Consider the following 25,216-nt stretch of genomic DNA (forward strand, 5'->3'; position numbering starts at 1 on the left):
AAACCAATCACATCATGCGATAGTTATAATAATAATAATCTCAAAAATAAAACTGTGTAAAAAACATTTAAACTATTACAACATTTATCTTTTTTTTTGAGTAAAGTAAAAAGCCACATCATGCAAAGGATAATGAGAAAAAAGTAGGACGATTCAGACACACAGACAGAAGGAGGGTTCAAAAGTTTGCCCATTTGGTGACGTACTCGGAAGCGACATGATGATGAGAGATGAGTTCGCTGTCATACATTGGCTTACCCATATACGCAGGCGGTGGCGGCGGGTGTTGCAGGTTGCGTGGATAACACTGGCCACCGGAACCTGGCCCGGGACTACCGTAACCTGGATATGGCGGATACGGATAGTGATCCAGATGCTGGGGACCTTGCGGTCCAGCAGGTACGAGTTGTGCCCCGGATGGTGGTGGCGGAGGTCCTGGTGGACCTTGCGCACTGCTTGGCGGTGGTGCCTGTTCGTACAGGTGATGCTCGGGTCCGGGTCCCGGCCCGGCGTAGTACCGCCGGGATGTCGGATAGTACGGGGGTGCAAACTTTGGGTAGAAGTGGGCCGGATACGCGTGCGTGTAGTACATTTCCGGTGGCGGCCCATGGGGTGGCGGTGGCTGTGGACCGTACGGGGACGGTGCGTAGTACCCTGGGGACAAGTAGGCCGGTGGACAGTGCATCTGCATGGGGCGAGGGTAGAGATTGCCGGGTGGACCACCACCACCACCACCGGCGGTGGCTGCTCCGTAGCGCGACGAGCCGAAGGGTTGGGAGCGATGGCCGAGGTCAACTCCACCACCTGCAAATATGGAACGAAAATAACGATCTGCATCATCAGCGGCTGCGGCTGCGGCTGCTACGGCGACTGCCGCCCTCGGGCGCAGTGGATGGAAGCCCATCGGGTGATCGTTGGCGGGGCGTCCGGGCGTACCTGTCAGCAGGACGTCGCTGTCCGTACTGTCGGCCGTGGAGGACGCGGGCGGTTGCTGCGGACTCTGGAGAAGCGTGTCGCCATCCGGACCGCTCTTCGGACCGTGCTGGGACGGGGGCTGGCCAAGTAGGTGAGGCGATATCAGCGGACCAGCCGGTTGATAGTAACCTGGAACAAGAAAGGAAAGAAACAGTTGAAAAGAAAATTGCTAGATTGACGCACTTTTTGCACTTATTATTTAACACCAATTCGCTTGAGACAGGGGAAAGCAAGTTGAACGTGTGCAGATCTCGTCGTACAAATCGCATTAAACATTTTAATTCTAATTCTATTAATATTCAAACCGATTGCTCCAACCTAGCACGGGCACTTTTGCTTCTACTGCTGCTGCTGCTGCTGCTGCTGTCGGGTACCATCATAATGTGAAGTAAAACGAAAAAGGGTTTAACTGGTTCGTTGATCACGTAATGCTGCGTAAAATCTGTTCCACAGTCTCTGCCATAAGATATTCATGATTGTGCCCGAGGGTTCATTCGTTGCGTTTGCGAGATTTATTTTTTGGCGCTGGTTTTTAATTAAGTGTTTGCTCATTTTCGGAGCACATGATGATAACGCGTTGAACATATTTAGTGCCAGGACAGAGTTGAGTGTATATTATCACGGTTTAATGAAATGAACGTTGAGCAGCAAAATTGCTTTGATCGACTTATATTCTTTTGATAACTTTTAGAATAAAAAAAAGCTCCAGTTAGTAGTATGAGTGAGTATGAAGACAAGTTCTGAATAGTTATAACTTAAAAGAATAAAGATGTTCAACATGGGGCGGTCCGGTGGCCGAGACGATAACGGCGCCTGTATTCACACGGCACAGCAGGCCTTGACTTCTTTGCTATGAGTAAAATCAAGTCACAGAACGGCCAGAAAGGGCAGGCCGAGGCCTTTCGAGGTTGTAGCCAAGAAAGAAGAGGGGGACGCTTCAACGCTTCACACATTTTGGATCAATAGTCAGCAGCTCAGAATCTTCTCAAGCTCGGACTTTTTTATTCCAAAGACTCAACAAAATGCTAATTGGAAGGAAATCACCCAGACTTAGGCTAAAGTTTAACCGTTTAACAAAAGAAATGTAGGAATTTAGCTATAATCGCTATATTGCCATTAAAAGCAGCACTTTTGAGTAATGAAAAGACATAGACTCCAAAGCACAAGATGGAGAGACATTGGAATTTATAGCATAACGACCTCACTATTCCGATGCGATGACCATGCCGTGAGACTGCCACCAGACAACTTAGTTAGTATGATCTTTAAAGGTATCTTTAAAGGTATTTAGTGTATGAAGAATATTGTTTTATACATTCTTACAATATTTCGACCCTGTGAGAGAGTTTGGAACGTTGGATCGGATTGTTCTCATTTGATGGACGTAATCAAATTTGAAATAGCATTAAAGATTGCTTAAAAAATAGTTCACAGTTTTACTCTAAATAGGTAATCATTCCCTGTGGTAGGTTTTTTTTTTCGCCCAGTTTTTCAATATTATGCCTTTCGACTCACATCCCTTCGCCGTCGGTAGGTGTTTTCGTTTTGCAAGTGAAAACACAAAAAGACTGTTCTCCCTCCCAGCCGGTGAAAGATGTCCTCACTGTGTCTCAGTCTGTCCGTCCTCCTGACATGGTTTGAGCCTGGGTCGATGATGATGTTTCACTTCTTGTACTTTGGGGCTCTAGCGATATTCATTCATCCATCCGTTGAATTCAAATATACCAAATACCAAATACCAAATACCATTGTTTTACTGCACCATTTTTTTCGTTACTAATATTCACAATTTACCTCCCTCGCTCGAGGGTCTTTCTGGTTCGCGAACTTTCTCGTGTTCCGACGCTACCGAGTGTGGCCGGATTGTGGTGTGACTCGAGTGTAGACGATGTGTCATGCCTTTTCGTTACGGACGCGATTGACAAGGGTTCCGTTGAGTTTGAGCTTGGGGTGTGTTCCGGTGGAAAATTCGGTGCTTTACAACCGTTTTGTACGCCATATTTTTGTTCTATTTCCTTTTCTGTGTGAATGTGGTAGCTTTTTTTTATGGTCCTCTAGAACGTATAGGAAATTGTTTGCGAAACGTACGAAAAGGATGGGAACGACGATCGCTTGTTTTCTTCACTTTCACTATCGCTGCATGAGTTTGTCATAAAAATGTGAGCAGTGTCACGGTGAGCAGTATGAGTTTGCGGTGCTCGGTGCGTTTATGGGATTCCTACGTTCGGGACGCGAACACGATAACAAGCAGAATGCACTTTTTTTGGAAGACACTTAACAAGATATTGAAGCGAATATAATTGTGCCTTTGTGTTCGAATCGTTGCAGCAATATCCATCAATAAAAAAGCATGATGCCATCAAACTGTTGTTGCTACCTCACCAAATCACAACAAATCCTGAACCTGTTTGGACAACCAGGCCCCGTAACGTGTTTAAACTTAAAACTCAATTTCATCGCTCGATCCTGAAGACGAGATGACACTAGCTCAATTCCCCAAGGGAAAATGTTCCGACCGAGCATCATCATCATCATCATCACCACCAGCGCGTCAACAAGCATCGCGTCATGGTTGCTGTGTTGTGTGAAGTAAGAAATCTCACGATAATTGAGTTAAGCCCGTAGGGTGTTCCAAATGTCCAAATATAGACACTTTCGGTTTTCCACCGTTTGTCACCGCGCGAGCTGCCACTTGGACCAATCTTCCCGATGCAGCACGCACAGGGAAGCATCCGCGTCGTTGTTGGAACGTTGAATTCTTATCCCCCGTTTGGCGTCGACGCCTGGAATAGAACATCTTTTGTGAGGGGTGCTTGAGGGCTGCGCATACCACATTTCCCATCTAGCCAACCATCGCGCGTTGTTAGCATGGGATGTTTTGTGGATTATGTTTCTTTGCCGGCGGCTTACCCTCCAAAGGCAGTGGCGTGAAATGGAATAAATCGTGCGACGTCGTCAACCCCAGCGTCAAACATTTTACGCACAGAGCTCAAGACATTTTACGGCAAGGGTGCTGCCGGTGCTCTCCCGGTTGCGAACGGTGTAAACAGTACAGTTGTTGTGTACTTGCTGTGATTTTGTGTCCTTGCTCAAAGATTTTAACCATAACTTTGCTCCTTGACTACCTCTTTTCTCCGGCAAGGAGTTCCTGGGCCGGTCATTAGGGGAACGAAAAAATTGAAACGCAATAAAAATATACGCTTTAAGTCTGTCACGGCCTGCGTGTGTGTGTTTTTCTCCTGGTCCTCGGTCCTGTCTCAACCAACTGGAGTGAGTAAATTTTACGGTTTGCCGATGATGATGGGATCCGGATTGCGATCCGTTTTGTACCGGTCCCGAACCGACCGACCGACCGGTTAGGGTACGGTTTCGCCTGAACAGCGGCGCGCAGTAATTTAAGCCCAATAAAATTGATATTAATCCAGTTTTGCGATAAATTGCCACAACGTCGCGAAGGGTTCGGGTCGAGCACGGGGAGAGCAAAAAACGAAACAAAAAAGGAACTCGGAATGTCCCACCGCAAACAAAAAAAATGGTTTCCTTCTTTTTCTTCTTCCTCCGGAGGACTGATTGCGTCACCGGCCGCAAAAAAAGAAGGAAAACCAACGGAAGGAAAGGGTGTTAAAAAGGCAATGAAGTGTTGTCCCGGGGCAAGCGAGCAACCAAGCAAAGGACGACAAGGTGGACTTTGTGGAGTAGAAGAAGAAATAAAACAACAACCCAACGGAAAAAAGTGCGGAACGGCGGCAGTTAGTTAATCTTTCACCGTGTAAATCGGATTCACCTGCCCCCGGTGAACGATGGCGAGGTTATACTGATGATGAATATTTTATAACCCTCGAAGGTAAAAAAAAGTAATAATAAAATAAACAGCACCTCAGCAAGGCGCTGGGGGTGGGCCGGCTCCACTCACTCACGGTGGGCTCTGACGACAAATGGAATTGACACCGAATTATATGATTCACCGATTTATGGCGAGTGTTCTTGTGCGGATTGTGCGTTTTTGTATTTTTGGTGTGTGCTGATGATTTAAATTGGTTTCGTTGATTGGTAGGAAAATGCTTAATGTTTTCTGAGGTTTCGCGATTTGGTTTGGAGGTAGCAGAGCTTTAGCAACACGCAATTGAATGTTTATTTTAGAAGGATATAGTTTTGTTTTATTGGGACCAGAACCTCCAGAAGTCTTGAGGTGCTACTAATCGGTTTTTTAGCTTGATTTTATCGTAGCTAGATAGCCAGACCACGGTCTTACCGAGTCAAAGACCGGCATCGTGAGAACCTCTCGCGCAGTAGCACAATCTAACGAAGTACCGCGAAAAGCAGATATCATTATTTGTGCGTATAAACTTATTTTTGGTAAGAACTAACTCATCAGGTTAGTATCAGGTTTTCAGGAAAGGCTTTCTGGAGTTCAAATATTACCCAACACAGACAGTGGCGGATCTAACGGCTTGGAGGAGGCCTTAAGTAGAATGAAAGCCCAGCTAACAAGCAGAATCTGCTCACCAGACTCGAGTAAGAGACACAGTGAAGACATTATACGAGGCCCCTTATTGAGTTCGGGGCCGTTTAATTGATCGAGGCTCCCAAGGACCAAGAGTCAACTTACAGGAAGATACACCAGCTATCTAGTCAGTCCTCACTACGAGTAATTGGTCCGGATGACATGCGGATTTGGTCCTTAAGTACAGTACAGTAAAGTACACTAAGGTCCAGTTGAGAGTACACGTCAGAGTGAATCCTACCTTATTATGACCAAACGTATTTATCCACTAATCTAAGCCCATCAAAAACAGGATTCGTTACCGTTCCTTGAAAAACAGTTCAACCACCAAACGAGGGAGTAAATTAAACCGATTGACTTTCGGGCGAAAAACGGTCCATAATGATGCTATCAAACAGAGGGATGCGTCTCCGCGTACCGTCACGAAGAAGGTGTCACTAATCTGTTGGTTAATTACTTGCCAATCCGTGGCAATGCTTTGGGGCTTCGCTGTCATTCAAGATAGCGCCGCTACAGCGAGCACCGAATGCCGAACGGTGCGTGCAATCTCTAGATGACGGTGATGATACCGGAGATGATGGTGATGGTGATGATGATGACGGTGCGCTTCTTGGATATGACAACGACAGTGACGGTGGCCATGTATGACACGGTAGTAAATCCCTCCGAACCAATTTACACCTAATCACGCATTACAAATTAATTTCGTCCAGATTACCCTACCAAAATCAGGCAAACACACATACACACACACACTGTTCCCGGGCGAAGTTGGTTCCGGGACACATATAAAGTCCAAATTAAAAAGCTCGCTTTCTCGCTCTCTCTTTCACCTGTCCCCGATTGTTTGCCTGTCCCTGCTGTACCGAACACACAGCAATAGCAGTGAAACAGGACAAAACTCCCTACGGCGAGAGATTGCTCCTCGTGCCCCACTTTTCTCATCACTCGACCATTTTCCACGCGAGCAACGCCTGATCCGCTGCATGAGTTTCATTTACATAAAATTGCTCCCTCCCTCTCCACAGGGAGGCCTGAGGGCCCTACGATGGAACGAGGACGAACGAGGAAGATTACGAGACTTTAGTTAAGTCGCGGTTGATAGTCAGTCGGCGTAGCCCTCCGGGAGGAGAGGGGCATCCTTTCACGGTGGCAAAGGCCGAGGGTGGCTGGGAAAGTTTAACAAATTTGCTCTTGATCAACGAGGATTAAAACGGTGGCGGGCGATGTGAAGTTGTTTCCAGATCGTTACCGCCCTCTGACGCTTAGGAGAGTTGGCGCCAGAAATTGTCATGTCTCGGAGGAACTTCCGGTTGTGCATACAAAAAATCGAAGCTGTGATTCGATCGAGTTTGAGGGAGGGTGTTTTTGCAAACAATTCTGGATGTATTACTGAAAGCATCGGTAAGGTTTAGGTATGGTTTGGGGAGTGGCATGAATATTCACACCCCCACTCAGCCGGTAGTCATCTTGCAAAGATCCACCCCCCGATGCTTGGTAAATGCTCGCGAAAGACACAAAACCCTGATGGTACTTATCGTGCAAATCACCCGTGGGATTTTCATCGAGCGTCGTTCGTAGTAGTATTAGCAGTACTAGTATCATCGCAGGCGCCTTTCAATGGATCCATAAAATCAATGGTGTCTGACAGAGTCAGCAAAAGGAACCATCCTCATCCCCGGGACGGGCGAATGTTCAGTCGCATGGTACGGGAAATGGGCAGAATATGTTACGATACGTGCGGGATCTGTCCTCACTCGATCTAAGTGAAATCATCACCATTGCTAACATCGTCTTCCCAAGTGACGCTAGCGCCGTGCTTCTAACGGTGCCGGAGGCGCACATACATACATACATAAATACATTTGTGAGGAGTAGGGCACCACCAAACAGCCAGGGCTCACACGGCTTGTTTCGAATTTGATGCGTCAAATATGATGGCAATGAGCCTTGCCTGGGGTTCGCCTCGCCGGAACACAAACCCCAGCGGTGGATCGAAACACTTTTCGGAAGCGACCGAGATTGTTATGGAGGATATAGTATTACACCACCGAAACGCGGCCCATCCCGTCCAATTGCCCATTTTCGGTGTTCTGGGTGCGGGACGACAAAGTACGGAGAGGAATAACTTATAAAGATGTGATGATCGCACTACGATGGCGGTACGTTTGTGTTTTGATGAAGTTTCTGGTGACACTCTATGACGCAGCCTGTTGGAACAAGCAGCAGCAGCAGCAGCTGGAGGAGGAAGACGGACTTGTGTATGGTTAATCAGAGTAAGCAACAAGCAGGTTGCAGTTACGGCCGGAACGATGGAGTCGTAATATCTAGTTATCCTCCGGGAGTTTACCGTTGTTTGACGACAATTTACCATCTCGCTGGAGCTTTTACAGGATTGAACTATTTTATTGCTGGTGTACGCGGCGGATACACTTGTGGTGAGAGTTTGAGAATGGAAAGGATGGGGGAAATCACTTTAAAACGTGGTAATGACACGACATTGTGGCCAGGCAGTGGTTTTAGCTAGTTGTGGAACGACTAGAAACGAGTTAGATTTTTTAAATTAATTTAAATGCAGCGGAACATTGTTTCGTGCCACGTAGTTCGGAATGTGTGACCCTATAAGCAAGTATTATCATGCATTTTAAGTAAACACCTAATTTTACGGTGCTTGAAGCTCATTTTGAGAAGGTATGGCCCACACAGTCAAATAATTGCAATAAAATATTTGTTCGTACTATAAGTTTTATCCTTGAGCGGAGAAGACTTTAGTGATTTTCAGTTTTAACAAGGAGAAAGATGAAACTGTCTAATTGAGGATGTTTCATGAGCGGTTCACCATGGCGCTAGGAATCACACGGTATCTAGGTCTGCCATTTCAGGATTTCTTTGACTTGTTGTTGCTCGTAGTCAGATAGTCAGTCCTGCTCACGTGGAGGCGATCTGGATAAGATTTGAGCTCCGAACCTGTCGTGTGAAGACCGGCGCCGCTGTCGCCTCGGCCACCGCACCTCCCCTCCTAAGCTAAATTACTGATTTGGGAACCCTCAAAGGAATGATGAACCAATCGACAATTCCGGAACATATTTCGGCACATTAACATGGACAGTCGATCGTGTCCTAATTGTTGCAACCACACTTGTAAATAACTATAACAAAAAATGGCTACTGTATGTGCCACAATAGCAGCATTTAGTGCAATTAACACATACAATATAATATCTGGACAGTTGAGTCCAAGCTTAAGTCCATGGCAATTAAAATCGCTGTGATTGTTGATTAGGCTTTTGCGCGGCTTTTGAGGCTGTTGGAGACAGAGATTTCTTGGATGATTTGTTACCAAGTAAAATTGTCAACATTGAAACCAAATCCACACAGGTTTCTGGGCATACTTAAGCTATTATTTCCAGGGAATTTTAAGCAAGCGTGGGAACCCCCGGGTCGATGAAGTCAACTGACTGACAATTCATCACCAACATTTCATAGTTGAACCTTACAAAACTTTTTCTTATGGGGTTGGATTTAATTAAAGGTTCATGAAAATTAATCGCGAACTACTAATGCTATGAAAGTAAGCAATTTACATGCCATCAAAGAGATTCAGTTCAGGCCACAGTTATCCTTGTTGGTCTACTACATACTTTGAATCAGTATAAAAAGCTTTGTATTAATCTGAGTCAAAATCAGTGTTGGTATGATATCAACTAATCAACATTTAATTAAATCATCCAATAGTTACCAACAAAAAAACCTCACACATTAGTCGCCGAATAAATCAAGATCACAATACAAACCACAGTCAAGTGAACCGGTAGGCGTCACAACATCATTTCCAAGCTGCACACTAAATAAACGGTTAATGCTGCTTTCTCCTTTATCCTTTCCTAACGAACGTTATCCATGTTACAGGCACAGGAATGTCATACCGTGCGGCACAAAAGACTGCCTGCCGCGGAACGATACGCAAGGCATGCGAAGGAATCTGGCTTCCACCACGCCACATACCACGCCATCCTTGCCGCTGCATTTCTGCCCTTACGCGCCACAATAAAAGGCACAACTCCAATAACCACTAGCGTCACACGGGCGAAAGCAACCGCGTAAAGTGAACCTCGCGAGAAAAAGAAACAATAAGGAACACAACACATCCTTCACGGGCGGTTCTCGGTGGGCTGGCTGGCATAAATGGTAGCAAACGCGACCTCGCGAGGCGGTAAGTCGTTAGTTTTTTTTTATTGTTGGTGTCGTTGCCTGCCTTTGCCGTGTCCCTATTCCGCCGTGGCAGTTGCTGAAACGAGCGAGCTAGAAGAAATAGTTGGCATCGCTCAGAGCACGAGGGAATCCTTGCTGCGAGTGATGGACGGACGGTGCATGAGTAAGGGCTCACTGGTAGATGCCAAGGAAGCGGAAGAAGTGCCACGGTGTCAGACGCGCGAGGAAGAAAGCGCAACCAATGCACACAAGTATGGTATGGCGCACGAAAGATTAAACCGAGCAGAGATGAATGAAAAGAGGATTTTTATTACACAAGAAGGCGTAAATATTCCATTTTATCCTTTTTATCTCTCTCTCGCTCTTCCTCGTGTTGTCGGTCTTTCCAGCGGGACTCTCCGCGAACTTCCGCTGCAGGCAGTTCCTGATGTTGTGGCCATTTTTGCTTCTTCTTTACATCGCAATACGTAAGTCTAAGCCTGTCCTTTAAGAGCAGGCGGAAAATAAGAGGCAACCAAACAAACCGGGAGCATGAATAGGGCGAAATCAAACGAAAGTAGAACGACGTCGTAGTAAACGGGATCCAGGCCAGTTGACAGACACACCCTGCAGCAAAAGGAGCCTGTGGTGGTGGTGGTGGTACCAGGAATATGAGATGGATGCACACACCGTCTTGCCGTCTATTTCCGTCTAGTCCTGCTGGAAAGCCTTATTCGCATCGTCGGTTGCTTGTGGGCATGTGGGACTCTGACGATGCTTGGCAAGTCGGATTGGTTTTGTTTGCTCATGCTGCTCTCTCCTGCGAGCAGCAGCGCAGAAGATGGAATCATAATAACGCACTTTATTTTTATGAGACTCGGTTCTATTTTGATGGTTGATAAAATATTTAGCTGCTCACGGCATACAGCACACGGTGCCGTGCCCAAGCCGTGAAGTCAATCATTTCCACACGCGAGAATGCGAGCGGGAGAAGCATTATTGTTGGTGGAAAAACCGAATTTTGAATCATTTTTGGGTCGGATCGGGTGGATGAGTGGATCGGAAAAGGATGCAATAACCGGGGAATGATTGTGAGAAGGTTATTAAGACCAATTTGGAGGCATTTGCAGGGGGCTGATTGGATCATTCTGTTACTGTTACTTCTATTTACTAAATAGTACCCATTCAATTGCCATCAAACAGTATGAATTATTTCAAAAAGATGGTCGAAATGCGCTTATCAATCTGAATTTTCGAAAAAAGTTTGGGATATTTTACAAAAAATATGGATGTTTGGTTTTTTCTTGCCCTTTCTGCTTATTATCATAAAATATTTAAGCAGCGTTCCAGCTCCACAAATTGAATGTACGTCACTCACACACCATCTCAAAGCACTCTTCTGCGTCTCATTGCCAACGTTGACACAATTACTAGCCCGTACCGAGCACATTGCTCGCATTTGATTCAATCTGCGTGCAACCGTCGGTGACAATCAGGATCTTAGGGTACGTGCCTGCGACTGTATGGTTCCACACCATTCCCTACTACATACAATAGACTCCTAATCTAGGACACTCCCGTTTGCGTTTTGTCCCGGTTTGTGTACCCTTTCTGCTTCGACTACCGAAAGTGCCAGAAGGAAATAAACTAATCGAGAACCCAAAACGACCTGGTCCTGCAGTGACAAAGTGTCTTGAACGCTTTGGGCAGCATGAAGGACGATCATACCCACCCCCCACCCTCCCACCCTCCCCCTTGCACCCAAGGCGGAAAGGAAGGCTCGGTCAACAATTTTTGCTGTTTACTGCGCGCAGTGTATGCTAAGAAAGTGTAGTTCCCGGGATTTGCGAAAAAAAAGAAGGACCAAACAACCTTCCCGAACGTTCTTTGTCCATCTGCTCGTTCAAGGAGCTCGGCAAACACAACCGCGACCGAGGACCGAGGAGCAAGGTACGAAGGGTCGGGGTTTATCGCCCGTTTTTTGCTTTCGTTCTTTGCCTTTGCTGGCAAACATTACTCTTCATTTGCAGATCCATGTCATTCGGCTGTGAGTGCTACTTAGGGCAAAAGTACGCCGCACAAATAATGATTGTGTAGCCGCCTGCGAAAGGTCTTTCACAGCTCAGTAGGATTGCTTCTCCCTCGCCGAGCCAGCCTTCGGTCGGTCGGGCAACAGTTGCGTGAAAAGAGAATTACAGCCCAGACGAAGGTCCCGGATCGATGTCTTGATCATCTCGAGGCTAGTGTCTGATGACACACAAGCACACTCACACACACACCGCACAATACTTGCGTTGGGATGACCAAGATGGGTCGTCATCGTTAGGAGTCGTGATGAATAGACATTGTTGTGGCAAAAGCTAGGAGAACGAGCGGAAAGTTGAGATGGCAAATATGCTGAAATGGACGGATCGTCTTCATTGTGCCTCATTTCTCTATCTCAGCATTTCGCTGCTTGGGAAGGACTCGTAATAAGATGAACAAATTACATGTCCGCTACTGAATTAACAATTGACATATGTTTCACACGGGGCGAAGCGGAATGCAACCATCGAGCACACGTCGGAGAGGAATGGAGTTTTATAGTTTTTTTGACGAAAGCTTGAAAAACTTTAAAACAGCTCAATCTGATAATCTGTTAAAAGTTTTATGACATTCCATTTGCACGATAGCGGCTTTTTGTTGCCCTCCGTAACACTAGACCGATTGTCTCCAAATCGCGTGGTGACCGAAAGAGCTTGGTTGGCGCAATAAGCAATAAAATAATACTTGACGATGGTTATCGAGTTTGGTGCTGTACGCAAAACGGCCTTGCAGCCACACACACAAGCGTCACTTATCGTCGCCACATCGAAATTGTTCCTCGGAAATCACAAAGAGTTGTTTATATCGCCCACCGTTAAATGGTCGTCGTACGCATTTTTAGATAAAATCTTAGGAGGGTTGTTGAGTAAAGAGATTCCGGAAGGCGCTTGTCGACTAAGGCATCGATGACTGGTTGTATGTTAACGTCAAGTAACATTGGTCGGTGCTTTTAAATGTCAACTCTAGACAACTACTAATAGCCAACAACTAGAGTCAACTAATAGCCATTAACTAAAATAAAAGCAATAAGGATTGAAGTTTTCACACAACAGATTGCCTAAAAATTGCTTCAAGAAACTGTACGTATTATTTAGAATTCTACATTTTTTGGACTCATTTTCAATTAAATATTTTAAATTTGAAGGTTTAATATCAATTTCATGGCATCGCTCAAATTGATCGCTTACACCCTCTACAAACCAAAATCTTCTCCACCAACTCTCCCTCCTAAAGCACGTCACTTGTGTAGCACGAACTCGTGCTTGAATTGAACCTTATACTCGACTGAACGTCGGTTCTTCCATCTCGTTGACCTCCTTTTTGTTGTATCCCAAAAGCGATGAACTCGCTCAAAAATGGGCGCTTTTCTTATCCTTGCCCCGATGGACGGTTAACCAAGGTGGAAAAGAAGAAAATTGTGGCTTTTAATGTACGTGCAGCAATATGGAGCAGTAGTAGTTACTGCAAGCTTTACCAGTGTTTGGCTGGGCTGCCGTCACCAGGATCGTGTCAGGAGGATTTGTGTGCAGACGATTCACCCCATCGTCACAGCGTGCAAATGCGACTTAGAGCTGGCGGAGGACGTCCGAACAAAGTGTTACAACGTTTGCGACGGTCGGGTGGGTGGGTGGCTGATCCCTTCTCACCGTTGACGTTCGTTGGGGGACGTTTGAGGCTCTGTCCTAGTTTAAGCGACCGGTGAAAGTGAGAGATCCCTGAAAGAAAGCTAAACTACGTGTATTGTGTGTGTGTGTGTGGCACTGCGATGCCAAGGTGGAAAAGCGAATCATAAAAAGCGACCCTGTTGAACAACGACATCATCATTGTCGTCGTCGTCGTCGTCGTCGAAAGCGTCGTCAGTGCGCGGGATGATGATCAGGAACGTTGAACCAAGCGATGGATGATTGTGCCCTCGTTTCAACCGCTGTGTCCCGAATGGAAAACGACTGCTCATGCGGTGCCTGCGCAATCACAAAAGGAGCAGTTTTGTCGGGTGAATGTATGAAATTTCAAACTTTTCTCCCGTGGCTTTTTTGCACACCCGCATACCGCGTGTGGCGTTCGGTTAGGTGTGAGCTACATTTCAACCCGGTTTAAAAAGGACCATCACGGTCCTGATGGAGCCACGTGGGCAGCATGCATACCGTGTTTTCGCAGGATACTGTATCGGGCAAACATTAAAGGTGAGCTCGGGTCACTAACCAGTATCGTTGTTTCGAGGTCGAGCAGGTGTATTGGAATCTGTAATGCTCTCCGGGAAACTGGAGTCAATCTGCTTTAGGGATTTGTTGCCACAAACTGTGTTTGACACGAGGTCTGGTGGAATGTAAACTTCATCCATTTGCTGTGCAGTGTAAAGTTTGCACTATCTCGTGCACACGGTAACACCACCGAGACAGCGTGACAGAAGGCGCGGTTTGCAAAATTCCTTCCCAAGAAACTCGGCGCTAATCAACTCTTCAGTCGCGATCCGATACAGCTTGACGACACGGTCAACTTTGTCATAAAAACTTGCCAGACTGCTGCAGGCCCTTCAAGGGAGACAGAAAGAGAGTGGCGCGTTGAATTATTTGGAACTTATGCAGCACTCAGGTACATGCAGCTCGCCGCGTGTAAGTTAGTCGGTCGGTAAGGATGCATGTATGCGAAAACTTGCCCGGTAAATGTGTGTGTTTTGCCAATCGTCAAACGTGACATAGAGATTGTACACGGGGCAGACTTTTCATCCTGTCGACATCATGTTCCAGGCCAGGACCACTTCGTGTACATGAAGTGAGTAATTTGCACCTAACAATGCACACATTTGTCGGTGTCAGGCACCATGGCAATTAATTCTAATGAATTGGTCCGATAGCATGTCTAGCAACACGTACCGTTCCGTCCCGACCCTTCCATCCATTTTATCGCCCCACTGTTTCTGCTGGGAATTTTTCTGGTTTGGTGGTACATTTTTGCTCGCAACATTCTTGCCACTGCATTCCGTACAAATTTCTAGGGGTTCATTTTTACGTCCTCTGTTGCAAAAGCGCATCGCAAAAGGGAAACCCCTAATTCTTCGGTTCTAGAAATTTATTTCACTTCCTCGCTCGGTGCCTCCATCTCTGTAGTGCAATGTTTACGCTTCCGTTGGAGGTGGGAGATTGAAATTTACTAGAATCTGGAGGTGACGTTAGGGTAGGAATTAAGATAACCATGCACCAAATGCAACCTGTCACCTCGTAAAGCAGGATGCAGGACTTTTGGGAGTTGCTTACCGACGGACTCCCGCACCAGAAAGGGCCAACGGACAGTTTGTGGTCCATATTTTGCCCTTTCCCTTCCTGCAAGGTGATTAGGGCGCAAAGATGAGGTAACGATGATATGCATATTCTAGCGTACCCAAGTACCGAATCTGGAAATGAATTGGGTGACCAACATTAGAACTAGCATCCCAACGGACTGGCTTTTGTTGCACTGCCGTATGTTCGAGCGGTGTACGGTACCACCAGAAAACTGTTGACCACTTCTTCGGATCTCCCAAATCTTGTCTCCCATTGGGAACGGTAAGGTGCGCTCATGGCGTGAACACTATCGTAACCAAATCGGATGCCCCAATAATGGCCCCGTTTGTTGGGTTCGTAAGGTTCCCGGACGCCAGAAACCTTCAGCAGAGCAGCACACACACACGATACACTAAATAGACCATCCCGGGTGGTTCTCTTTTTCTGGAGCATTAAGATTGGTTCCCCGAACAGCACATATCGCTTCGACATCCTCGGACCCGGGGATTGCATGCTGCGCCTGGTCTCGGTTGCCCCAACAAGTGTAGCAACAGTCGGTAGTGGTGGCCACTCACACACGCACCTCTCGCACGGGGTTCACGTCCGGTGGGAAAAACGTGCAACTGCTGCTGATGAGGATTTTTATGATAATGTGTCGCCGGCAGGCTAGAAAAGCGCTCGAGGCAAAGAACCGTTCGTTCAGACGATGAGCAGGCTAACGGTGACCAACGCCGTACACCGAGCGCTACTGTATTGGATGCTGCTGCCAGCATGCCACTAAGGGTCGTACCATCCATCCCTACAATGACAATAACAACAACAACAACAACAACAACAACAACGGATGACGACGACAACATCGTTTTCGAGATGGCAGGGAATGTCACCGATGTGCTTTTGATGATGGCAAATCTGCATTCTAATATCTCAACGGTGGCACAAACCCGAGACACAGATTTGATGCACACACACACACACACACACACAAACTGATTCGCACGTATGTTCCGAAGTGTGGTGCCAAAGGGCCAACAAAACCGGGATGGTACATTGTAAAGCGATACTCTCAATCTTCTCTTCCTGCCGTACTACTGGAGAATGCAAATGAGATGATCATGTCACTGGGCTGGGGCAGGACGACACAGGAATGGTTGTGATAGCAAACTCCACCAGTAGCGAGATCAGCAGGTGTTTGGAATGATTATTATCAATTTCTTGACATAATCAAAAGCTCGTATGGTTTTAGCATAACTCTTCATCGTCTGCGCCGTATCCACATATGGGAAGGGGGAATAGGATCGCGACTACGTCCAGGCGCCACAAAATTTAGATTTTAAAGTTTGTTTCAGTTGGACAAGCTGGTATTAAAGCAAACCACACTCCAAGAACTCACAACACAGTACAGTACAGTAAGCCTGCACATCAAAAAGCCTCCTCCTCCTCCGCTGCGAAGGAAAATGATCCAGTAAAAATATTTCCTTTTTGACTCTCCGGTTGTTATTCTGTTTGAAGCAGCACGGTTGTGCTGCATCCGTGCCGTTTCGATACCGTATTGACGGTGAGAAGTGGTGCTGGATTTAGCAGCCCAGTAGAAGCGAGAAAAAAGAAGCAAACCTGTTATGCTGGTGGCGCTGGTTGGAAGGGAGGAAAACCATAAACAATTATTTACTCCGGATTTCTGCAAACGCAGCTTCTTCCAGCTCTGTACGCTACCGACGAGGCAAGACCGTCCGTCGCCCGCCATTCTTTGCTGGGAAAACGCGCCACCATAAATCTTGCCTCGTCGGAAGTGGGTGGTGAATTTTCTTTTTTGCTCTGCAGTTCTGTTTTTCCGTTTGTATTTCCCATCCGTGGCCCATCCACTCCCGAGAACCACCCCGACCGTCCTCGAACTTCCGGATTCTTTTGATCCCAGTGTGGCCGGGATAAGAGAGACCTTACCGTAGAACGATCTTGTAGAGGGCTTCAGGGCGCACCTGAAGTGTTGGGCGGATGGGCCGGGCTTACGGACGGTTTACGGTGAAAAATATGAATTCAACACCAGGCAACAGAGATAAGTCAACATATTTATGCTCGACAACGTGTACCAGCGGCTCTAGAGCTGTGTGGGGAGAGCGCACACACAACACATTCCAATGGGGCAACATCGGAACGTATGTGAGGCAGCGCGAAAGCGAAAGCGGAAAAGTTTCATTTAGCACGTTGCACGCTGGCCACAATCCGGTGCCGACGACGACCGTGATTCGCGAATGATTTCGGAGTACTTCGCGGTAGTTTGTTTGGATTGGGGCTTAAGATTGCCGTGCTTTTCGGAGGCTAATTTCGACAAACCACACACACACACACACGAAACGCGTCAATGACACGTTTGTGAGGTTCTTGTTTTGCTCACAATGCCTGCTACATCAAACCGTGGGCGTTCGTATGGTTTGTGAACGGAACTCCGAATCTGTGCATGTAAATTGGAGTGTTTTCTCTCGACGGTTAAATTATGAAGTAGCGATGCATGGGCAATATACAGAAAAGCAGACTTTTATCAGCACAGCCATGTATCCCCTCTACAGCTTGGCTGTAGACAGCTTTTTAGAAGGGAATGCGTTCTCTTTAGAGATAAAAATAAAAAATTTGCGATTTAGAGATAATAATACTACGAGCAACTTTAGGCAACTAGGTACCACTTCAGGAATAATCAAACCGACATTGTCTCTATTTACTGGGTTTAGACGACCAACGCTTCAATTGAGAAGCTTTTAATTTCTCTACAAATATTAGGGAAATCGGTTGATTAAGTGTCCTCGCTTTCCGTCTCCAATTGCACCAGGACACAGCAATCGAGGGCAACCGACGACACGGACGACCAGCTTTGTAAAGGCACTCGTAAACATCGACCAACTTGATCAGCATTATAATATGTATCAAATGTCAAACATATGTTATCTGCCCACCGCCACATCGTAACCACACCGCCCGAGGAGAAGGACGACGTTCCACACAAGACGACATCGTCGTCGTCTGCCGATGCTGTCTGTCTACCGCGGCGCACGTTCATCGATTATTCAAACCGTGGCGTTCGGATGGGAAGGAAGGAGTTTTACATATGTGCTCACGAGGCTGGTACTGGGGAGCCAAAACACAATGGGAAACCGGAGAACAAGCAAGTGGACATTTAACTTTGGTTGTTGGAATGTTTTGGAATAATTGATGAATACATACTAGTTTCGATACCGGGTCAAAGTGATTAGAAAGGTTAGAAATTTTAGTAACAAAGCCTTTCGAGCCTGAAGCGACAAGAAAAAGAAGATCAATAAGAACTCAGTCACAAGCTCTTATTTAAAATAAATGAATGGTGTCTAAATTGGACTTCTCACGGGAGAATCAAGGATCGAATTGCGTCCGGCATCATCTCCCCTTAAGGATTTTGCTTGAATAATAAGCTAAAAATAAGCTCATTCTTTGAAAACAACTAAAAAACACTCCGCGGATATATTTTTAAGGAATATATTTTCATGTTCTACTTAAGTCAAGTAAGAAACGTGAATATTATCAGAATTTTGATGAGCGTTTCGAGACATGATGGTTTAAAGCATTGAATATTTTAATTATTAGCATTTAGTTCAGCTTTTTCCATCGATACTCAAAAAGATGCAAATTAATTCAAACAACATTGATAAAAATTGAAAAACTATATCTCATTTCACAATAATTCGACTTGTAGCTAATTCGTTTTATCAAAGAATATGATTGTAATGTTAACACTTTTACTATTTATCAATATGTCCACACCTTGTCCCAACGTGCAACCGAGGAAGGATCGATCGATCGAAACCGGCCCGATGCTTGATGCTACATTCAAATCTTGGTCCGCTGATTTGGGGACCAGCACTATGCATGAGCGTTGTTCGTTTCGTTTTGTTTTGTCCTCTTATGCTATCTGGCGTGAAGAAGATGGTTGAAATGTATACCAACGAGCTCGCAAAAGGTCGCATGATTCAAACATCCGAAGGTCAACCACATCGGGGGACAAATGTGTAAGCAAAATGTCGACATCGATACTAGGGATGAGTGGTTCTCATCATCTCAACTTGCAGAGCAGCGTTTGCAGGCATCAGTGTACCTAAGAACACTTCCCGTTCTATCTCACAGCAAGGAGATCCCATTTCTTCCCTGTAGGCCTATTTGTTTTCGGATAAACCATTAGCCTACTGAAAATTGGATTGTAAGAAGATAAATGATTTCACAATCTCACCAATCACACCAAATCAGGCCACCGCCTCACTGACTGACTGGTGACCGGGTTGGGGTTGCTCGGTGGAGTGGTAATTTCAAATCGATTTCTCAAATTGAAAGCAATCTTTTCGTTGTCACTTGACTTGTTGTCGCAGCAGAAATAAACGATGGCCAACCAAGCACCCTTCTTGCCGAGTGCCACAGCCAAGCCGTCACTTGCAACACACACACTCGGAGACAATTTCGTTCGACGGTTTCGAAGACCGGACCGAATTTCCAAATTGTCACCTTCAGCGTTCCTTTCGTTTTCCGATGCGATATAATTTATTCGTTCCTGCCCAGTGTGTTTGTACCATTTGGAGGAGAATTATGGCGCCGCCACATTCAATATGTACACCGACACCACCACCACCACCACCACCACCATCTTGCTTTTCTCATCGACCAATTCAGACGGGTGATTCGAACGGAGATAAAGACGGCGCGCGATCGTGGACCAACAAAAAAAGTACGGCGGCGCATGAGACACCAGCAGACGGCCGGGTTCGTGGACAAGCGATTACATAATTGTGCAACGGATTCGACGAACGAGTTGCTCGCGTGATGTGCAATCCGGTCTCCCCTGTTGGGCTGTGTGCAGCGTGCACCGGAGCTTCGATTGATCTAAATCAGGTTCGGCCTTCTTCACACTACCCTGTCCCTGTCCCAGGGTGTTCCATGCGTCAACTCCCCGTCAAGTGCTTTGGTCACAACTTCCAGCTAACAACTCGCACACAACCACCTCGCTATGTACTGGGTGCCGTTTTCGGAGTTAAAAGTTGGGCTTGGACGACTCTTGGTATTGCTTTTGCTTGCACTCCCGCAGGCAAACACCGCCAGAGTGCGTTTATATTCATTTGCTTAATCCGGCAATAAATCGATTCCGATTGGCTGTCGGATTAAGATGGGCTTTTCTGGCCGGGATCGGTTGGATTCGGCGGCAAGCGGAACTAAGGATGGATGGAGTATCAACATCGTCAATTTAAAATTTACTGACCACTGACCACTTGATCGTAGTATGATCTCTGCGCGACGTGCGGTGATTATGTTACAAGCATTTCGGTCCTTTCTTGCGATTATCCAATGCAGCGAGCAGGTTTTTCCCCCATTTGGAGTATTGTTGCGCTTGCTGATTCCGGAATATTAATAAGTTCTGCACTCCTTCAGGTCATCGCATTTTTTTTTCCTTTAATCTAATCACGTTGCATGACAAACAGTATTTAAGCAAATTAAAAAACGCATTTAGCATTTTTGTTTTCGCTCGTTTTTTTTTTCGTCTGTTTGTTTGCCCGTAACAAATTGACTTCAAAATATACAGTGACCCCTATCGCGTCCACTTGCTTTACGGTGCTCCGAAAAAAAGATCGAATGGCACAACACGGTGGGAGTAAAAATATAGGAGATTAATAACAGCATCGCGTGGTCAAAGATATGAGATTTACAAGGATTGGTTTGTTCTCTCAACTCTTCACACTTCTCCTGGGGCGATATTTAAACCAACAACATCTGACATCTCACGTCGATAAATCTGACTTCACTTCCCACCAGAACGCACGCAAAACAGCAGCAGCCCAACCAGTAAAGGCGTGAAAAACAAGCAAGAAAAAAAATACAATCTCACACGATCGGAAGATTTATTGCAAATCAGCGCCACCAGCCAGCGATCGAAAAAGCTACAAACCTTAAGCCGTTTTCATTAATCAACCCGCACACGGGGTTGACTTTTTCAAAGCGGGAACCCATCTGCAGCGCAGTACGGGCCGGCCGATCTTCCCGATCCGCCCCGAGCCATCGTTCTAAATGGTGGAACGAGCGCTAGAGCAATTTAGCATGATTAAGCTAATTCATTTGCATTCGAGCGCGGTGTACAAAGCTTGGCCCACGAAATCCGATGGGGTCGTTTACGATCGATTGATGGAGATTAATACTTAATGCCGGTCGAGACCATATCATCATCCAGCGGTCCGAGACTCTGGTGATCGATTAGGAAGCGTAATTACTGAGCTTGGCTTATGACCATACGAGGAGAAAAGTACAGGCTCATAGAATGGGTTTTGAAGATGGTTTTTTTGTTGTAATTGTTAAATTGATCGACAACATCTTTCAAAAGGAAAGCTTGTGTTGATGGAACGTTTGTCTAATATAAATTTCGTATGGTTTAGATTGTTAGATGAAAAACGACTGACGTTTTATTTAAGGGACTTCATCATGATACACTGCAGGACATATCTAAGATCCATTGTTTTAATTATAAATACGAGTATGAGGTGGCAAAGTTTGAAATATTTCTGGACTCAGCTCAGGATGAAGGCTGGACTCGATTCTTTAGCACTTTAGGCAAAAATTTCAGGCTTCGGGCAAAATAGATTTACCAGGAGTAGGATGTACTAACCAACTACCGAATAAATCAAATTAAGTCATGGAAACCAGTAAGCAGACGATTAGGGAGCAGAGGTTGTAACGACATAACAAGAGAGTTAAAAGATGCTATTTTAACTTGACTGGGATCGAGTCAGTGTTATGGAGTTAGTGTTTAATGAGGGTAGTTAGCTACTGAGTTTGAAGCAATATGAAGAATGTTAATTGCTGAATAACGTTGGCTGCTAATAGATGCAACGGAGATAACCTTATCGGGCATTGATTAGTGGTGTCAGTTATGGAGTGTAATCATAGTAAATTGGAAAATGGATTGGATTTTCATAAAAAAATAATGACGAACTATTTCCTATACTTCGAATGACCCCTTAATAACATGACGCCTTGAACTAGTGATAATTGGACGATTATGAATTTATGATCCACTAATAGGAAGATCACAAGTGTCAGTGTTATGAAACTGTGATGAACAGAGCTGGCTTAGGCTATATAATGCTATAAATGCAATTATTTAAAAGGGTAAATAAGAAAAAATAACCTGGGAGGCGAGCAAACGGTTCCAAAATAATTTTGCAAAGCGCGTAGTCGATAACGGTCCCCGGGGAATATCAATGATGCTCGCGCGAAGCTGACGCGATAAATCCGTTTCCTTCACACGTTATCCAACCACCAGAAACCGAGCTGAGCATCAAAATCCGTCCACAAACAAGCACACCGGTGGATACACACAGGTGGCCGACTATGTTGGCTCCCATTCGCTGTCCCATGCATCATAAGCGTTGGGATGTTGAAGGTAAGCGCGCGCACCTCGCGTACCCGGTGTCACTGGCATCCGTACCAGGCCGAGGTCGCGCACATATGTGTTTACAGAAAGCTCTAGCAGCAATCATTTATGTAAGTATGTTGTTGTACCCTTTTTTTCTGCTTGCTCCCTCAGTTCGCTTTTGTATCTGCGCACCATTCGGAACAACCCTTTCCCGTTCACTGTAGTCAGGCTAGGCTGCTGCTTTAACATTTGCAACTTGATTTTCGAACGAAATCACTGCCTGTTGATCCGCATCGGCAGGCCCAGGTTAGCTAAGTGCGGTCTCTCCCCCCCCCCCTCCCCCTCACCCGTGTGATGGTGTTGCCGAAGCAATGTGAAAGTGTGTTTTGGTTTACTCGCGCTGGCGTTGAAGGAGCGTTCGGGTTTTCGGGATTTATCGCCGTCCGTCGCGCGTTTCCCAGCGCACTGGTCGCGCGAAGTTGATTACGCGATCGCGACGACGGACCGCATCGCCCTGGGGGCGCGCCATGTTGCATATGGCGAGCATGAGTGCCTTAGCGCTGCTTTCAACGTGACATTTTCGAGCCAGGAGATAGTATAACCAAGACGGATCATCGAATGGGAGCCTTTCTGGCCACGGCGTTTTTGCTGTTTCCAAATCGCAGCCGGTTATGTAAACTGAGACACAAGTTTAAATATTGCATAGGGTATACGCGTAAATGTGAGTGGTCAATGTTCATTAAAACATAAATACTACGGTTTGTAGCACAAGTTCAAAGACGTTTTGCATTTAGCGGCCAGTATTTCGAGAAGACGAAATACATCATTGTCAGCAGGTGAATGATGCTTTAGCAATACAGTTATTATGAATACTAACTGAATTAAACCTATCCTTGCCTGTGGGAACTTACTTTATATCATTCCACGATTAGGCAAAATATATTACGGATTAGATTCGCCAAGCTTCGGCAGGTTGGTCATACCATGAACATGAGGACGTTCCAGCCTTTGAAGTCCTATTAGTGGTCCACATGGATTGAAGAAACGTGGTAGGGGAAACACTTATATGGGGCGATGGCTATTATGCGTTCGAAAGTAGATTAATTGCAGCAGGCCAAGACCCTGAAGTGGTAGTACCACCTGATAAGTAACTAAAATTTTAGGTAGCAAGGACCAAGCAAGGATTCGTGTCAATACGTTCGAAAATCTATGATCTTGGTTAGTTTTGTGGCCGATGCGATGACCGGACCGGTCGTTAAACCACGAAGAAGAAAATCTCTATCGAATTTTACTTTAAAGAGACCTCTGCAGTGGCTTACGCCTCTCTTGGTGTTACGATTCTTTCCGTTTAAATAGGTTAGTTATCGAGCCTCAATGATACCGCGGACGGTCTCTTACTCGGCAAGTCCTGTGCAAAGTATCGAGCCACAGATAAAATCAAGTCAGGCAATCAGGGCAGGCGTTCGAGGTTGTTAGTCCAGGAAGAAAAATATCCATTCAAAAATCTATAACGAAATCGCAAACATTCACTAATTTTATTCAAATCACCAAAAACTAATTGATGATTGATTTCTACAGGAGCGTATATTTTATTATTCGTGTTTATACGTTGCTGCATTACGAACCACGCTATCCCATTTTCATCATGCAAGTGTTTACCGTAGATGCAGTCAGCCCTGTGGCTGCAGATAACTGCAACACGAGAAAGTGAATACCGATTACACACACTCTCCTCCGAAAGTGTCCGCTGCTCCCTTAAGCTCATATCGCTTCAATCTTTTGCGGCTTACGAGAGCAAATGTCCACGCGTACTTAACTTGTCGCCCTTTTTTTCGGGGTAGTACAAGCTGTTTCTTCACTTCAGGCCACAAGCCAGAAAGGCCTGTGAGCAAGCGGCTCTCGTTTGCACAAATTTGTCATCATCCAACGGGCGCCGGAACGCGATCGTTATGGTAGACCTGAATATCTGAAGCGCAAGTCTTCCAAGGCTTCCACTGCCAGTGCCACTCCGGCGAACATCGTCACACAGGCCGAATGTCGGAACCGAATGCGCACACACAAACGCGCGAACACGATGGTGGTAACACAGCAGGGTCGAAAAATTGAAAAAAGCAGGTAAAATAAAACATCAGTCCCATCGGACCGTGGCGCGTGAAATTGGCTAAATTGAAAATGCATGTAATGAGGATAGCTGCTGCTGGTGCTGGCTTTGGCAACCGCAGAACGTCGTCGGTGTGTGCATGGATTGCATCCACCGTACACACAACAAGGAGGTGGTGTTGCTGGTTCCCCGGACGCTTCCTGTATCTTTTTATGAGCGTGCCTGGCATTTTTTCTCTTACTTTGCGCCGTTCAAACGTGTTCACCGACGCCCATGTCTTTGCGATGATGCCTTTTTTTCTCCTGCTCTCCGCATACTGAAGGAGGACGACGACGATGACGACGAGGCGGTGGGGTCGAGGCTCTCTTTGCAGGTTGGCCTTTCCCGGTGGTGAGGTGTGCAGTGCACATGCACCAACCAGACCGCTCTCTTTTTATTGAACATCATAATAATGATAATAATAACAATAATAGTAGTAATAGAAATAATGATAATAATATTCAAGCCGCTATAAAGCGCAGCGCCAGCCAAATGCAGTCGGCTCTTTGGGTGCACGAGGGACAGCGGTTCGCAAGGGTGCTTACCGTGTGCAAGTGCATCTTACGGTGGAGCCAAGCGTCTTCCACGACGGTGCACAAATATAGCGTGAACACGACAAAACGAGCTAAAAAGGCCGTCACAGTTAATAGTTA

At 46.0% G+C, this 25,216-nt stretch overlaps 1 protein-coding gene across 2 annotated transcripts in view; it reads right to left on the minus strand.

The window, feature by feature from the left end:
- LOC118506330 overlaps positions 1-25,216 on the minus strand; it is a 164,766-nt gene that overhangs the window by 8,584 nt on the left and 130,966 nt on the right. The window contains exons 7-8 of one of the 2 annotated variants that reach the window (XM_036043301.1): positions 937-1,104; positions 259-804 (exon numbers count right to left, since the gene is read on the minus strand). In XM_036043301.1, the coding sequence (XP_035899194.1) occupies positions 259-804; positions 937-1,104 (714 nt within the window). Of the gene's footprint in view, positions 1-258; positions 1,105-25,216 lie in introns of both variants that reach the window. The other variant, XM_036043300.1, reaches the window with a different exon arrangement.

The sequence above is a fragment of the Anopheles stephensi genome, chromosome 2 (genome assembly GCF_013141755.1).
Source record: "Anopheles stephensi strain Indian chromosome 2, UCI_ANSTEP_V1.0, whole genome shotgun sequence".
Classification (NCBI taxonomy): domain Eukaryota; kingdom Metazoa; phylum Arthropoda; class Insecta; order Diptera; family Culicidae; genus Anopheles; species Anopheles stephensi.